The sequence below is a fragment of the Chaetodon auriga genome, chromosome 2 (genome assembly GCF_051107435.1).
Source record: "Chaetodon auriga isolate fChaAug3 chromosome 2, fChaAug3.hap1, whole genome shotgun sequence".
Lineage (NCBI taxonomy): Eukaryota > Metazoa > Chordata > Actinopteri > Chaetodontiformes > Chaetodontidae > Chaetodon > Chaetodon auriga.
The window spans coordinates 31,068,122-31,086,140 of record NC_135075.1 but is presented as its reverse complement, the minus strand read 5'-3'; the positions used below and the strand labels follow the sequence as shown (position 1 = coordinate 31,086,140).

At 51.1% G+C, this 18,019-nt stretch overlaps 2 protein-coding genes across 3 annotated transcripts in view; one reads left to right on the top strand and one right to left on the bottom strand.

Annotated features, from left to right (window-relative positions):
• The window catches only part of rnf123 (ring finger protein 123), an 83,961-nt gene that overhangs the window by 49,840 nt on the left and 16,102 nt on the right, over positions 1–18,019 (top strand). For both annotated transcript variants that reach the window (XM_076746529.1, XM_076746521.1), the window contains 2 exons: positions 9,521–9,744; positions 15,364–15,458. In XM_076746529.1, the coding sequence (XP_076602644.1) occupies positions 9,521–9,744; positions 15,364–15,458 (319 nt within the window). The remainder of the gene's footprint in view (positions 1–9,520; positions 9,745–15,363; positions 15,459–18,019) is intronic.
• Positions 1,306–5,719, bottom strand: amigo3 (adhesion molecule with Ig-like domain 3). The gene has a single exon (XM_076746508.1). The coding sequence runs from the start codon at positions 4,363–4,365 to the stop codon at positions 2,728–2,730; it is 1,638 nt and encodes a 545-aa protein (XP_076602623.1). The 5' UTR covers positions 4,366–5,719; the 3' UTR covers positions 1,306–2,727.

Below are 18,019 nucleotides of genomic sequence, written 5' to 3'. Positions count from 1 at the left end.
ATGGGCAGATTGCTGGATCTTAGCTTAATTCTGGATCATCAGAGATAATGATGTCATCAGGAAGTGAAGTCACCAGATGAGTGGATGAGGTGAAATATGAGAGCGATTTAAGCAGAAATTGTGGCAATCAGGACTTTTTTTAAGTGTTTTAAGCAGCTTAATCATCTGCATGAACAGCGTCACACATGACACACCTGCACACACCTGTCCGTCAGGCTGACACGTTACCTTCACAGGTGTAATCCTCTCTGTTTGCAGTAAATCATGTGACTGGTGTGTGTAGAGCCTCGCTTTAAAATCTCATCCCCTCGGCATCATGGCTGTGTGGGCTGTCAGACTTCCTCTTCCTCTTCCTCTTCCTCTTCCTCATCTTCCTCCTCTTGTGTAAACACAGGCTCTGCATGATGAGCTGTAATTTATGGCTGCAGAGGATCTTTGTAATGTTCACGTTGAATAGCAGAATGAAGGCAGCAGGAAATGAACAGAGAGCAGACGAATGACCTGCCACTGTGTGTGTGTGTGTGTGTGTGTGTGTGTGTGTGTGTGTGTGTGTGTGAGAGTGATGTGTTTAGGGAGATCACTGTTTGTGTTCATCTTTGTTATGGGTTGTTTTGTTTTTCCTGCTTCCCTCCGCTCCCCTTCCCGCTCCCCTTCCCGCTCCCCTCCCGCTCCCCTCCTGCTTCCCTCCGCTCCCCTTCCCGCTCCCCTTCCCGCTCCCCTCCCGCTCCCCTTCCCGCTCCCCTCCCGCTCCCCTCCCGCTCCCCTCCTGCTCCTCCTCCCTCACTGACCTCCCGCCTTCACTCTGATAACTCAGTTTGATCTTCTTATCTCTGTCCATTGGTTGTAGAAACCTTCTTGTTGCTTCTTGCACACGGTTCAGGAGGTTTGGGAGGTCACAGATGAACCTTTTAAAAATGAAAGACGTGGGACGTGTGGGGTTCGTCCTTTTCGTCTCTCCCTGCTCTCATGTCGTTATCTGGATGAATTTGATTTCAGACAACATGAATGTTGATTCAGTGTCACGTGTTGTTGTTGTTGTTTGTTTCTGTTTTTGTGTTTCATGCACCTTCATCCACCACGATACTAAGTGTGCAATAAGATGGAGAAACAGACCTTAAACGTGTCCTGAGCTGCTGCTCTGTGACCTTTGTCCCTTTACAGCAGAGTACTCAGTCAGTGTGGACATTTGTCCAGTCTGGACAGTAAAGGTTGTGGCTGTAGGGATGCATGCACACACACACATTTGACTTTCCATTGTTATGGACTAAGTGGGTCAGTAACAATAAGGAGGCAGACATTGACGTGGACGGTCCAGATGCAGAGGTTTATTAACACAGAGAGGACGAGTGGACAGGAGACAGCAGTGTGAGGACAGGAGATGCAGTGAATTCAGTGAAGACCATAAAAACAAACACGTCTGCCCTGATTGTGCTGTAGATCGTCCACACAAAGACACATCCTCATCAGTCATCGTCACATTTATTGTGTCAGACAGAGTGAATAAAAAATGATCGATTAAAGGTTCGAAAAGAGGAAGTCAGCAAAGAAAAGTACGAAGAAAAGTACAAAGAAAAGTAAAAATACATACTCTGAGCTGACGACTCACAGCGTCTCCATCCAGTCATTCATCATTTCACTTTGTCTGCCTCAACTCCTCTGGCTGGGGGGGGGGGGCAGGAGGAGAAGGAGGGAGAAGGAGGAGGAGGGCGAGGAGGAGGAGGGAGAAGGAGGGAGAAGGAGGAGGAGGAGGGAGAGGGAGGGAGAAGGAGGAGGAGGGCGAGAAGGAGGAGAAGGAGGGAGAAGGAGGAGGAGGGCGAGGAGGAGGAGGGCGAGGAGGAGGAGGAGGGAGAAGGAGGAGGAGGGAGAAGGAAGAGGAAGGCGAGGAGGAGGGAGGAGGAGGGAGAAAAGGGGGGGGGAGGAGGAGGTAGGAGGAGGGAGAAGGAAGAGGAGGGCGAGGAGGAGGAGGAGGAGGGGGAGCAGGGCAGGAGTTCAGAATCAAACCCTGTCCTAAAACAGTGTCTATTTTTACTCGCAGCTCGTCCTCTCGTCTTCTCGTCTTCACGCTGTGACAGAACGAGACGACGCACTTTGTTTAATCAGCTCCACCAAACGTCTTTCTGTCCGTGTGACACAAGAAGACAAATATTCGTTAAAGGTACAAGCCGTGCTTAAAGGGACAGCCCTGTGCGCTCTGAGCAGCGGTCCATGCTCGCGGTGAAGACGTCCTCTGAGACGTCTTTCTCACTCTTTGTCTTTGAACTTCATCTCAAACACCTTCCTGGCTCAGACTTTGAGGCAGTATTCGCATCTTCTCCCGAGTTATTTTTGGTGTGTTTTACTGCTGACAGGCTTGGACTCGTACTGTCCTCCCTATTCGTCTACGCTGGGGCTCTGTTGGAGCCCATCCTGTCACAGTGCAGCGGTTCATGGCTGTGGGGCTTGGTGGTCAGACCTGGGCAAACGATGATCGTAGTAACAGATAAATTTGGTTGTCAGCAGTTTTCGTTGTCGTAGATTTGGACTTGATCTGTTTCATGAGGGCTGAAAAGCCCGAAGCAAAGAAAATCTGCCTGTTCAAAGCTCTTAGTTCAGGTTACTGGTTTGCTCAGGTCTAGTGCTGGGTGGGGGGTGTGGGGGTGGTGGTGAGGAGGTAACAAGAGAAACGGAGGAGAAAGGAAGTGAGAGGTGATGATAGTGCCAGTCTGCGTCTGTCTGTTAGTCCCGTTGCTATGGCAACATGATGGGGGTGTCTGAGAAGACGGACATGATGGAATCTGTCTCCGCTGCCCTCTGCTGAGACTGGCTGTGGAACTTTGAGTGCTGCTCTGCCCCTAGAAGTAAACCTGGCCCCAAGTGTCCTTGCCCTGCCCTGAGTCTGCCGTTCTGCTGCTCTTTGATTGGCTCCAGAAAGACCACATGCTTGTTGGTACTGACCTTGCGGCCCGGGCCCTCGGTGGTCGCCGGTGGGGTGGGGGTGAGGATGGAGGATTGGGCGCTCGCTGCCCCGGCCTCGTTCCCCTGGCTCAGGGTGGCCGTGGAATGGCCCGGGGCCTTAGGACAGGGAGGGCAGCGGCAGGGTGTCAGGTAGAGGTACATGAGGACTAGCACCAGGCTCACCACGCATCCCAACAGGGTGGTGAATCCAGTGTTGAAGGACTCATGCGGCTCGCTGTCATGGTGCAGCACCACGGTCACGTTGACCTCCCGGGTTTCGTTGCGCTGCTGCTGCTCGTCCAGAGCCATACACCAGTAGATGCCAGAATCATCCGCACCTGCCGCCACGATCTCCAAGCTACCGTTGGTGTACATCTTTAACGATCCGTTGTTTCCTGGCGGTGCCACGTACTCCTGATTCGGCGACACCCAGAAAAAGGTGACATGCTGTCCGGTGAGCGTGGTCACACAGTGCAGCAGCAGCGCCGTTCCTGCCTTCACTGAAACACTGCTGTCCTGCTCCATCAGCAGCCCGCTCATCGCAGTCAGGTTGCATTTTTCAAAGTAACGGGAATGCTTGAAGAAGCGCACGGTACCTTTCTGCTTCCCGTAGACCAGACAGGTGTGCTCCTGCCTGAAATCTGTCACTGAGGTGAAGTTTCTCTGTTCCCAGTACCGGAACAGTCCATACATGGAGCACTCACACACCAGGGAGTTGTTGTGAAGGTAGAGACCTCTTTTCACTGAACTGGGTAAGTTTGATATGTCCTCCAGGGGTAGTTTGGGCAGGCGGTTTGAGGATAGGTCCAGCATGGACAGGTAAGGGTGGCTGTGCTCTTGGATGGAAAAGAAGGGGAAGTCAGTGAGACGGTTATGACTGAGGTAGGCCTTGCGGAGGCTGCCCAGTCCATCAAGAGCTCTGCTCTCCACGTGGACAATGCGGTTGTTGAACAGCAGCAGTTCCTCCAATCCTGGCAAATCTAGAAAGTAATGCTGCTCCAAAACACGAAGCTGATTGGATGACAGGTCCAGGTGTCGGAGCAGAGTCCCAGAAGTGTTTCGAAACGCCCCCTGGTGAATAGCTGTCAACTTGTTGTGCGCCAACCTTAATGTCTCCAGTCGATAAAGTCCTTCAAAGCTGCCCCCCTCCAGCTGCTCGATCCCGTTATGGCTGAGGTCCAGAGTGACAGTAGAGACGGGCATGTCTCCGGGGACCCGCTCCAGACCCACGGCCGTGCAGCTGAGGATGTCCGAGGCACAGAGGCAGCTGCCTGACTGGGAGGGGCCCTGAGACAGGCAGATGGTGGCCTGGACCGGGCTCGGCCGGGGGAGCTGTAGACAAACGAGCAACAGGATGACAGACCACCATGACGGGGATGCTGGCACCACCCCACCCTGCAGGAAACCACTGTTAGCAGCAACACACAGCATGACGGCACCAGCAGGCTGTGGACATCAGATCTGTCCCCGGCGTCTCTTTATGATCCAGCTTACGTCTCAGTTACTTTAGATATTTTTCACATCCTTCATGGCCGTGATTCTTCTCATTTTGACGTAATAAACTCCTGACAAACTAACATGAGATCGTACATATGAGTTTTTCATCTAATCTCTTTACATGCTGAATATTGAAATACAGCATTTCCAGTTTGTGTTTACGCTCCGGCTTCAATCCCTCACTCGGAGTCTGTTTTCACTGAAAGCTGCTGAAGCTGCAGGCCATGCAGGGAGAGTCAGTGCAACGTATGCTCGCTCGCCTCCAGCTCGTGCTCCGCCATCATTGTTTATTTTGTCAAACCGGGTTAATGTTGAATGAGGCGACTGCATCTGCATCCACCTGCCAAGACGGCCGCCATCTGGAGAAGGCAAACAGGAAAAAAGAGAGGTGTGTAAACAAACCGCTTCCTTCTGTTCTCCGTCTGTCGGGCAGGGCGGAGGTGAGCAGATGGGGCCAAATCCAGCTCTGAGTTTCTGCTTCAGGGCGGCCAAGATGAGATAAAGGGACGTATTTTGGCAATAATTTGTAAAGTGACGGATGGAGCGAAGTGACGGAGCACAGTCAAAGTCCAGGAAGTGGAAACAGAGGAGGAAACAGGGTGAAGGCAGCTGTGCAGAGCGTTCAGAGACGTTCAGTCCTCAGTCCTCCAGCACTGACACACGTCCTCTCCTCATTCTGCTGAATGTGTTGATGACTTTGACTTCCTGTCGTCTCGTGACGCCTCGGCCGCTCAAAGTTTCCCAAGCAGCTGATTGGCTCTCCTCCTCCCAGTCGTGCTGCAGGAGCCTCGTCGTGGTCGTAACGTGTCTTTGTTTTCACGCCGAGTCGGCTTTTGTGAATCAGGGCTCCAGCTGTCTGCCGCCCACGGCCCGCCCCGGGTCCCGGATCAGATTTTCAAAGCAGTCAGCATCCTGTCCACTCCACTACTCTTCACGGGCAGCGGCAGACACTCGTGGCGTCCTCTCTCTCATCTGAGCTGCTCCTCGTCTTTTCCCTCCTGCTGCTTCCTGCTTGCTTTCCATCTCTGTCTTTGTGGCGGTGATTCAGAAGGCTTCACGTGAAGACAAACATGCAGCCGTGGACAGAGAGGAGGACGGGGCACCGATCCACAGATCAAGTTGCGATGGTCATCTCCAGATGCGCGTGTGTGTGTGTGTGTGTGTGTGTGTGTGTGTGTGTGTGTGTGAGTGTGTGAGAGCGCTGCTTGCTTCCTGATGTGAGTATTGAAGCTCGGCCGGCTGCAGTCGCTGCTGCCTCCCGTCTGTTCAGCGCTCGCTCTCAGCTGCCTCTTCTGGTGCTTTCCCAGCTCCTCCTCTCTTCCTCTCCTCCACTCTGGTTTAATCCTCCTCCCCCTCGCTCTCCTCAGCATCCTCCGCCCATCTCAGACCCTCCTCCTCCTCCTCCTCCTCCTCTTCTTCTCCTTTTACTGCTTAACTCACTTTCTGTCTATTTCTGTTTCAGGCTCTCTTTCTCTCTCTCTCTCTGTCTGTCTGTCTCTCTGTCTGTTTCTGTCTCTCTGTCTCTGTCTCTCTGTCCCTCTCTCTCACTCTGTCTGTCTCTGTCTCTGTCTCTCTCTCTCTCTCTCTCTGTCTCTCTGTCTCTGTCTCTCTCTCTCTCTCTCTCTCTCTGTCCCTCCCTCTCTCTCTCTCTCTCTCTCTCTCTGTCCCTCCCTCTCTCTCTCTCTCTCTCTCTCTGTCCCTCCCTCTCTCTCTCTCTCTCTCTCGCTCTCTGTCCCTCCCTCTCTCTCTCTCTCTCTCTCTCTGTCCCTCTCTCTCTGTGTGTGTCTCTGTGTCTCTGTCCCTCTCTCTCTCTTTCTTTCTCTCTCTCTGTCTGTCTCTGTCTCTCTGTCTCTCTGTCCCTCTCTCTCTCTTTCTTTCTCTCTCTCTGTCTGCCTCTGTCTCTCTGTCCCTCTCTCTCTGTCTCTCTGTCCCTCTCTCTCTCTCTCTCTGCCCCCCTCTCTCTCTCTATCTGTCTCTCTGTCTCTCTCTCTCTCTCTCTCTCTCTCTGTGTCTCTGTCTCTCTGTCTGTCTTTCTGTCAGAGCTCATGTGTCCAGAGGAGGAGTGTTCTGAGGGTGATTCAGGAGGGATTCTGATTGGCCGGTGTGATTGTGTGCGCTCTTTGTTTTCAGGCTTCTCAGCTAGTGATTTTCTTTAAGTCAACAAAAACAATAGAAATCATTCAGTTTTGTGTTTTTGTCCTGTGGTGGTGCAGCTGGAGAGAGAGGGTGAGGGACGAGGTGCAGCGGAGGGGCTGATAGGTGCACCTGTCAGGTGGACGTTCCTCCTCCTGCACTGGTGAGGAGTCACTGGCTAAAAGGAGACACGTGAAGCTTCAGGTGGATTTGACTTTGTCTTTTGAGACATGAGGCCCAGAGTGAGGAGTGACCTTCCGGTCAGCTGATGTCTTCAGCTGGTCGTCCATCGTGCGCTCAGACTGGGACTGTCTGCCGCCCGTCTGTGGCTTCGTCCTCTGGCAGGTTTGCCTCGTCCTCCACGGTTATTCCCCTGCGCTTCACTCGTGTGTCCATGAATAATTTGCCTTCATGAGAAATAATTTGCCCTTGTGTTGGTTTATAATTAAGAGGGAACAATGGACTCGTGTTGACTCGAGACACGTTGACAAAGACACAGTCGGTGACAAGTCTGTGACTCACGCTGCTCTTCGCCTGATTTCGTCTCGTCTTTCAGGACATATCCTCTTCATCTTTCCTGGTCCTTTTCTCTTTGTTTGGATAAAACCAGGCCGGTGATGAAGGAGACAGAGAGGAGTGATGGAGGAGTGATGCTGGATGGAGGAGAAGAGCCTCCCTGTGTGAAGTGTCGTGGCTGCTGGACTGATAAGGTCACAGCAGATTGTCCTGGAAAATGTCACCATGTTTTCACGTCAGTCCCTCTGGATTCCTGCTGTGAAGGACACAGGTGACCTCTCAGCAGCTGAATGTCTCCATCCAAAGACCAGACGGACACATGGACCTCATGTTTGGACAAAAGAAGAGCTGAAAACTCAGAGGAAGCACAGAAAACCAGGAGAGATCCGGGGTTTGAGCTGCGTCCGAGCACCGGAGCACACGGCCCAGCCGAGGCTCGTCTCAGAGTCGACCATGACGAGCACGCCGTCAGACGTCATGTGACTTCACCGACACTTTCGTCATGTGGAGACGCAGCAGACGTCCAGCTCTGCAGCCTTTTCACGGATCATACAGACGAATGAACAGGAGTAGTTTGTGCTGTGAATGATTTCATTTACTGACCGAGAAGCAAACGAAGCTGCACTTCAAACAGCTTCAGGTTGATTAGCTTGAACACAGAGACTGAAGGCTCCATGGATCAGACAGACAGACAGGCAGGCAGACAGACAGGCAGGCAGGCAGGCAGACAGACAGGCGGACAGACAGGCAGGCAGGCAGGCAGACAGGCAGGCAGGCAGGCAGACAGACAGGCAGGCAGGCAGACAGACAGGCGGACAGACAGGCAGGCAGGCAGACAGACAGGCGGACAGACAGGCAGGCAGGCAGGCAGACAGACAGGCAGGCAGGCAGGCAGACAGACAGGCGGACAGACAGACAGGCAGATGACAGGCAGACAGACAGACAGACAGGCAGGCAGGCAGGCAGACAGGCAGGCAGGCAGGCAGGCAGGCAGGCAGACAGACAGGCGGACAGACAGGCAGGCAGGCAGGCAGGCAGGCAGGCAGGCGGACAGACAGGCAGGCAGGCAGGCAGGCAGGCGGACAGACAGACAGGCAGGCAGACGACAGGCAGATGACAGGCAGACAGACAGACAGACAGGCAGGCAGGCAGGCAGACAGACAGGCGGACAGACAGACAGACAGACAGGCAGGCAGGCAGGCAGGCAGGCAGACAGGCAGGCAGACAGACAGACAGACAGACAGGCAGGCAGACGACAGGCAGATGACAGGCAGACAGACAGACAGACAGGCAGGCAGGCAGGCAGACAGACAGGCAGGCAGAGATGGCTTTCAGCATGAAGAGGCAGATGGAGGTGAAGGGTCGGGTCCATGGAGCTGGAGGTGTGTGTCAGATTGAGGTGACTGTGGATGAAGAAGGCAGCTCCTCTTCCTTTGCTCCAAAGAGCTTTGATGCTGTTTTCTGCTTTAGGTCAGGTTTGGTTTGTTCAGAGTTGCTTTGGCAGCTGATGACTGCTGTCCCAGCTTTACTGAGCGAGCAGCTCACCTCGTCCTCTGCTGTGGACATCAGCGGGGTCGCTCAGAGGGTGACCGCTGTGGGCTGACGAATGGGCTGTGGGGGTGCTGAGGGGGTGCTGAGGGGGTGCTGAGGGGGTGCTGAGGGGGCATCACACCAAAGCCCATTCTCACATTTACCACTTTAAGGTTTGTTTGCTTACAGGTCAGCATCAGTTCAGCACAGAATGGTTATCAGTGACCTTCTGAAATCCACATCAACCTCAGAGACCAGATCCATCAGAGAACAAGAAACACGTCGCTCTAAAGCTGATTCTTCCAAACCGGGTCTGGGCTGCAGTACCAGTCCAGTACCTGAACCCTTTGACCCTAAAGCCGCTGCAGAAAGAGACTGACAATACAATTTTAATTCATCCGTCATTATTATATTTTATTATCAGAATTTTGAGTGTTTCTCACAACCACATGCGTGATCGCTCTTTAAGAACTGTTAGTGTCACTTCAGCTGCCGTCCATCAGATGTCCATCAGATGTCCATCAGATGTCCATCAGATGTCCTGGATCATAAACTGAGTGTCGACGGACACAAAGGAAGCGGCTTTCCTTCAGTGACCTGAAGAACCTCAGCATGCTGATGACTTTTCTCAAACTTAGAAAATAGTTTGTCTGTCCACTCGTGATGTGTCTTCGTCTTCACCATCGTGGTGTGTCTCACGGTCGGGTTGGGACTGTGGGTGTCGTTCCAGGATTCCTCTGATGTTTGTTGCTCCTTTACAGAGATAATGAATCACATGTGGTTGTGTTCAGGTATTATTCATAGAAATTGTTGTAACTTGATTGTTGTAAAATGTTCCTTTGTCCCTCCATCATGGACGGTGTAAAATGAGTCTGTGCCTCCTCTAACCGTTTGTCCCCCCCCCCCCCAGGATATCTCGAGCTGCCTCCGTCCTGCTGTCTGACCCCTGCTTCCAGCTTCACTCCATCCAGCACCTGTTAGGAGAGGGAGGAGACTCCTCCGGCTCCTCGGCAGCCATCTCCTCTGCCGTCCGCCCGGTGGTCGGGTCCTTGGGTTCGTCCGTGGCCCCCCCGATGCCTTCAGCTGCTGGAAGCGCGGCGTCTTCAGAGCGCAAACACTTCTCTCTGCACGCATGTGAGTCAAACACGGTCACATCAAGCCTTTAGTGTCTCCAGAGGGAGCTGATGGAGGTCCTCACTTTGGGTGTAGAGTCTACAAGCATAACACACACCAACCTCACATAGAGCTGTCAGAGGAAGTGTTGCATTGTGGGTAATGAGGGCGGCAGGTTTTGACAAAGAAGAAGAAGAATGCATGAAACAAAAAAGACGGTTGGTTTCATAGAGAGACACTGAAGTCCTTCAGGATTCCACCTTAGAGCAGCTGAACTTCAGTGTCTCAGCTGTTGACGTCCCATGTCTTAAAGGACATGTGAGGACAGACAGAGAACTTAGACATCGATTCAGTGTCTCATTTCAAAGTGACTCAGTTACAAGTTCAGCTGAGTCTGCGTCTTGGAAACAGGCCTTCGTGGTTTCACTTTAACTTCATTTGGGCTGCAGTCTCATGAGTTCATAACAGAGAGGACAAAGAACAGCTGCATGTCCTGCATGTCCTCCTGTCCCTGCTGCTCGTCCCATTCCATCATCAACTGACTGAATCTGAATCCAGTTTTCATCAACACGTAACCCAAAGAACACGGCAGTGAGTCACAGACACAAACACCACAGACACAAACGCCACAGACACAACCACCACAGACACAAACACCACAGACACAAACACCACAAACACAAACACCACAGACACAAACGCCACAGACACAAACGCCACAAACACAAACACAAACACCACAAACACAACCACCACAGACACAAACACCACAGACACAAACACCACAAACACAAACACCACAGACACAAACACCACAAACACAAACACCACAGACACAAACACCACAGACACAAACTCCACAGACACAACCGCCACAAAACACAAACACAACCACCACAAACACAACCACCACAAACACAAACACCACAGACACAAACACCACAGACACAAACACCACAAAACACAAACCCCTCAGACACAAATATCACATTAATGATCGTGTCCCCATCTGAGACAGATCCACAAATCCAGCCTGAGCGTGACAGACAGAGTGGAGGGACATGGTGACAGACGGACAGACGGAGGCGGGCAGAGGACACAATGCAGAGACATACGTCCACTGACTGGAGGTTTATGTAGAGATATACAGACAATAGATCGAGTCAGGCGCTGTGAGACACGTTGTTTTCATCATGAATGAGTTAATGACAGGCAGCAGCTTCGTCTGGCAGTGTGTGTGTGTGTGTGTGTGTGTGTGTGTGTGTGTGTGTGTGTGTGTGTGTGTGTGTTTAGATGAACTGTCACTGCTCGTGTTGATACATACAGCCACAGCAAAAGGCTGAACAGGCTGAGTGCCCTGGAGTCCAGCTGTCACCACGGGGATGGCCTGGTCACCACAGCATCCCCCTCCGCTGCCATGGGAACACACGCCGTTTCCATGACCACCTTGGCTTGCATCATCTGGAGGTTTTGCTCTGTCTGTGTGTCTCTCTGTGGAGGTCACACTGGACCGATGCCTCGTGCTGTCGACCCACTGAATGAAGCGTGAGGGCTGGGGTGGTTTGTTTCCGGTTGCAGTGCTGAAGGTTCGTCAGGTGTCAGCTGTGACTTCCTCTGCGGAGGGTTTTTGTGCTTTGACATCCGTCCGCTCGTCTTTCCTGCGTCCTTAATCATTTAGTGTCTTTGTCCAGAGAGCAGACGCTGATCTTTCCTCTGGTCTGTTTGAGTATGAAGGCCGAAGGTTTCGATCGATTAAAATGTTTAATGTGAATTAACACGAGGAGATTAAAATGAAAATACGGTCTGAAGCTCTCTGGAGCACAGCCATGGACGGTGGATGAGAGAGATGAGACGGTGTCCTCCCTCTCACGTCCGTCCAGTCTTCTTCGTCTTCCAGACAAACCGGCAGAGCTTCTTGTCCACATGGTGGACGTCTCTGGTTCTCAGACGGAAGAGATGAGCTGTTTGTTTTCTGCTGCTGTCTCAAGTACATTTACTCAAGTTACTTTCACACTGATTTGAAGCACTTGTACTTTGAGTATTTCCATTTGGTGCTGCAGAGGGAAGTATGTTGTACTTTTTACTACATTTATTTGAAGTACAGTTAATGATTGCTTTTCAAATGAACCACAGCAAAGACAAATCTGACTGAGTGATACTGACAAACAAACATCTGCAGATGTAATTAAAGCTAAATCCAGCAGTGGTTCACGATGGTCAGACTGACCCCGAGGAGCCCGTGAGGAGGAGCCCGTGAGGAGGAGCCCGTGAGGAGCAGTCTGTGTTAATGAAGGGACATGTGTAGCGTGGGAAACAGATGACCTTTGTTCAGATCCACACACTGTGCTGCTCATGCTGCTGTGTTGTGTGTTAACAGTCTTATGTAAGAGACCTTTATGGAGGAAACATCAGAGGAACCTTTCCTGTGTCACATGTTAGCAAAGGAACATCTAAACAAGCCCGATGGTTTTTGGTAAAGTCGTGTTTGGAGAAAAAAGGTGCAGAATTTCTTGAAGACATTTCGTCTGCAGCTGTCCAGCCTGGCGGTGGATCCATCAGGCTTCGGGCTCGTGTTCAGTCAGTGGACGGGGAACGTTTCAGTGGTAGACGGACAAATGGACTCAATTAAATACCAACAGATTCTGCAATGAAGCATCACAGCGTCTGCAAGAAAGGCTGAAGATGAAAAGAGGAAGACTTCTACAACAGGATGATGATCCTAAACACAGTGGACTCCTCCAGAGGACCAGGATGTGGCCCTCACAGTCCCCTGACCTGCACATCATCAACAATCTGTGGATTGACCTGCAAAGAGCAGAACATGACACACACACACACACACACACACACACACACAGGACTCGTCTGTTTATGTAATCAACGTCTTCTTCTTCTGCTGTCAGTGTGTCTTGGACCGCAGTCGTGACTCAGCCACCGTCTTCACCTGCAGAATGATTTTGTGTTCAGGTGTGGACTCAGCTTTGCTTGCGGGGGGTTTTATCTCCCTCAGTTTTCAGACCTGCTTCAGCTTCACGTCTGGCTGTTCAAGAGGAAAGAGACGCGTCTGTCTCTGTCCACTGTTTGTTTTTTCAGTCCTTTGTTGTCTGTCTCTTGCTACATATGCTTTGAGTTCACAGTGTTGGTCTTGCTTTGTCTCCCTGCTTCTCTCCCCCTCATCTCCCCCTCGTCCCCCCTGCCTCCACCTCGCCCCCCCCCCCCCCATGTATCATGTGTAGTGATGCTAATCTCTCACTGCAGATCAAGATGGCAGCTCTCCAACAAGCCAATATCACAGTCCAGACCGGGTGCTGCCAGTCCTCCACTGACAGAGGATCTGCCTGAATGCAGGGGGGTGAGGGTGGGGGGGGTGGGGGGGTAATCGAAAGCCATCAAATGAGAGAGTGAATGTTGAGGGAGAAGGAAGGAGATGAATTAATGGAGCAGATGGAGGAGAGAGTTAGAGGGAGGCCACAGAGAGTCTCTGATTGGCTGCTTCTGCACGTCGTTAACGAATGAGGGACATGACTGATGAAGAGGAGAGAGCTGATGTTTTTACTCTTCATCCTGTTCATCATGACCATGTTGGCACCTGGTCTGAGCTGGTGTTTAGCGTGTTAGCATGCTAACTGTTGCAGCCGGTGGATTCTACACACACACACACACACACACACACACACACACCTTCCAGGTGTTAACCAGCAGTTTGTAACTGCTAGAGAAAATTAAGAAATCCTGAAGGCGGTGCAGAAAGTCTCGGTGGACTTGTTGTGTCTGTCGATCCAGATTCTGGTCTTGACCTGATCCGCATTTGTTGCTCTGTAGGTAAAACTGATCTGAACTGAATTAATGGTTTGAGCTCGTTCGTGGCTCCAGCTGAAGTCCAAAGTCTTGATTTCTGGCTCGTCTCCTCGTGAACTGGCCAATCAGGAGACTGTCCTCCTCGTTTCTCTTTCTTCTCATTAAAAGGTGTTTTTTGACCTTCTCCTCTTCGGCCTGCGTCTCCTCAGGGAGCTTTCTCTGCAGACCTTTAACCTCGGAGATGTGACGCCACGCTGTTTTTCTGTGGCTCCTTGTTGAAGTGAAACGAGCAGACTCTCAGGTCACAGCGAAGGTGGAGCAAACTCACCTGCTACGACACAAACTCACCTCAGGCAGGTGGTGTTTACCAACCTCCAACCCTGACAGGACACGAGATGAAACGTCAGAGGATCCATCCGCCATCAGTCAGTGAGGTCATGTGGACCCCCGTCCCCCCCGTCCTCCGTCCTCCATCCCTGCTTCTCTTTGTGGTCCACTTCCTGTCCTGACACCAGCCTGAGGTCAGCAGCTCTGCCTCATGGGTCCAGACCTCGCACTGTGTTGACCTGAAACACACACTGCACGTACACAACATGTACACAGAGAAACACACACTGCACATACACAACATGTACACAGAGAAACACACACTGCACGTACACAACATGTACACAGAGAAACACACACTGCACGTACACAACACATCACATTTATCTCACACACACACACACACACACACACACACACACACACACACCAACAAGCAGCTGAATCACTTCAGCATCATGCTTCTTTTTGTACATGACTTGTGTATATGAATAACAAGCTCGTAGCCCGTTAGCTTGATGCTAACACAGAATGGGAAATAGCAGAGACCAGAGTCCAGAGACCAGAGTCCAGAGACCAGAGTCCAGAGACCAGAGTCCAGAGGGACTCGCAGCATAAAGAGAAGCTGGACTCTGATGGTTTTGTCTGTTCAGTCTCAGATGAGGGATGGACCCTCAGCACTGAGGTCCAGGACCTGAAGACTGAGGACGGATGTGTGTCTCTGTCCAGGTGGACTGCAGCTGTAGAAAGAGTGTGTGCTGGTCTTGGTGAGCTGTGAGGAAGCGGCCCTGAACAGTCAGATCTCAAACGTGAAGTAAATCATGGCTGTGAAGCTGGATGTCGGCGTCGTACTGTAGAACTCACCTTTGACCTCTGTGGTCTGTGTTTGCTGCCTCAGCTGTAACAGAATCTCTGATTGGAGCATTTCCCAGCCGGCGGTGGTCGACGCTGATCCTGTATCAGCCCTCAGATCATCTTACAGCAGCACTCACGCCTCAGCTTCCCACTTATGGATCACACATTCCTGTTTGGTTCATCTTATTGGAGTTTGAAAGTTTGTCTCGTAGGACTGTCTCACAGATTAATGTCTTAAAAAAAGTGTTCATCGAGGACGCTTCAGTGTGATGCTTAACAAATATCTCATGTTCACTTTGAAGGCAATCCTCAGTTATTTTCACAACATCTTTAAAGTCTGTTTCTGTTCTTCATCTGTTTGTTCTGTTCCATCTTCATGGTTCCAGCCTTCGTTTCAGTTTCCTCAGGACTTCACTGCCTCTAATGTTCTCATGCCAGAGTTTGAAGAACCTGAGTAGGTTTCATGTGTTTGAGCTGTGACTGTCGTCTCATCTGCTGGTTTCTTCTCCGGAATCTGATCAAACAGATGTTCAGCTCGTGCTCCTGGTTTCTAAATCTTGACTGATGATTGGACAGCTCCGTGTCTGTCCCCTGTGTTCTGGGTTTGTTTGTGGTGGGGTCCTGGACTGTCATTGACCGTCCTGTGTCTTCTGTCCACAGATACAGACTACATCAGCGAGGAGGAGAAGCAGAAGGTGGAGCTGATGTTGGCGTTTCTCACGGAGGAGTCCAAGCAGGCGGCGGCCAGCACAGCTGTGAGTACCACTGCAGGTCGCATCAGGGGCGCTCTGTTTGAGGGTTTTGGTCTGCCTGCAGCTGTCCTCGGCGTCTCAGAGAAAACCCCTTTATGTCCTTTTAGTTTCAGTATTTAAACATCCACAAATCGCAGACGAACAGACCAAACAGGACACCTGTGGATCGTCTTCACCAACACTGTCTGCAAACAAAGGATGGTTTTACGATGACCATCGGTCATCTTCCTCTTCTCTGGGTTCTGAGTGGATTTCTGAAGGTTTAGTCTGGATGGACATCAGAGACAGTGGTCTCCTCAGGAGGTGAAGACCTGAAAATATGTCCATCACGTCTGTGTGTTTGGATTTGACAGAGTGTTGACCCTCCATACAGATTATAGCCATTAGGTTGTGTTTAAAGTGCAGTAAAAGTACTGCATTGAGTTTTTCTAGTCTGCTGACCACTCAAAGCACTTAACAGCATTCACATGCACACACACACACACACACACACACACACACACACACACCACACACACACACACACACACACACACAGATGGCTGAGCTGCTAACCTGCCCGTCATCTGCAGCACCACCTTCTGACGGTGCTGGTGAGCGCTCAGACTAAGAACTGCCTTCCTGTAGTTTTGTGACACCTGCGTACACCTGTGCACACCTGTGCCTCTGACCTCACACAGACTCACAGAGGGACAGTCAGAGTCTCCTCCATGACGTGAAGCTTGGTCACATTGATCCTGTTGCCCTTGAGGGTGAACCTGGTCAGGAGAAACCATTTCCTCCTGCTGTCTGTCCAGCTCGTCCTCTCTGCGGTGGAAATCTGATCCTCCACTCTCCCCCTCAGACTCCAGCATGGAGCTCAACTGGCTGGAGAAAGGATTCATTATTGATGAGGGAGGGAGGAGGAGGACAGAGAAGGAGGGAGGGAGGAGAGCGAGGAGAAAGGAAAGTTGTATAAATCACTTTTTTGCTACTTCATGCTTTAAGAGCCAGTAGATCAAAGCAGTGCTATTAGAGCAGAACACCACAAAGTCTCCAGTTCACTTGACTGTGGAGGTGAAGGATGGAGGAGAGTGATGGAGAGAGAAGACACAGCAGAGACAACAGAGTGCTGAGGTTTGATCCACAAAGCCACTAATGGGGCTGAGCAGGACCAGATGTAGGACAGGACGTTCTCCCTAATGTGAAGGTTTTCCTCGCGATTGGAAAGAACTCACAAAAGCTTCACAGCTCTGAGGGAGCGCTCGTTTATCACCACATCGCAGCCGGCGCTCTGAAGCAGGAAGTGTACCAAACCCGCCCGTCACTGCTCTCCAGGTTCAGGTGAAAACAAACAGTTGTGTTTGTCTGTCAGGACCTCATCTCCCATGATCCTCCTCTGTCACTCAGTGTACAGTCAGCTGCTTTAGTTCGCCTCAAGCAAAGCAAAGTGAAGCGCTTCATCACACGTCTGTGACGGACAGAGGAGGTTCAGCTCTCAAAGACTGCTGGGATAGTTTCTCCAGCACTGTCACATGATGAAGAACTGGACATCAAGGTTAGCCTCCGTGATGAAGATACCCCGCCGTGTTTCAGGCCTCTGATAGTGCAGTGGATGCACGCAGTGCATGTGATGAGAAACACTGACTGGAAACCAACGAGAAACTGAACTGTGGTCTTCACGTGAAACAGTGAAACGTTTGAGGGTCTTCAGGTGAAACGTTTGAGGGTCTTCATCGCCCTGTGAGCTGTGGATGCTGCAGCTTCTTCTTCTGTGGTCTTGGCCTGCTCATTTTCTCTGCTGCCTGTGTTCATGAAGGCTGTTGTGTTTGTGTCTGCCAGCTGTCGGCGTGTGCAGTCATCAGGGAACGCCGGACTGAAGGCATCAGAGCGTCGTCTGATCTGACCACATCGTGGTGTGTGTCTACAGGCCGTGGTTAAGGTTGGCTGAGCTTTAGGCCGACTTGGAAACATCCTGGTTTGGTTAGAGCTGATTTCTCCGTTAAGGTCAGTGTCCTGTGGTGATCACAGTGAGAAGCACGTGGCTGAGGTCAGTGATCGTTCAGATGATTCTTCAGATCAGATATGATGGTCCTGACAGTTTGACCAGGTTTGACCCAGAACAGCTTGGCCTCTCGTTACCTTTTCTGTTTGATGTAACCAAAACTTTTGATTGTTAAACATTTATTAGGGAACAACAAGAGTTCTTCTATTTTTGATGACGATCCTTCTGCCTCCCACGGAGGGGAAGATGTTTGAGGAGTCCCTGTTTGGGAGCAGATGGAGATTAAAATGTGTGCAATGGAGTGAAAGAGGAGGTGATGAAAGTTGGAGGAAGAAGGCAAAGTCTATATTTCAAGCTGCAGCAGTTATTGAAAGAAGAGTGCTACTTCAACGAGAGAAAACAGGTGATTACAACAAAAGAAGAAGAATTCACCCATCACTGGAGCTGCTGAAGCACACCTGGATTAGGTGGACAACATTGGACACGTTGGTTCATTTCTATGCAGATGATGCACAGTTTTATGTTCCTGTCGACCCTCCCTCCACACAACTTAATATATTGAATTAAATATATATTTATT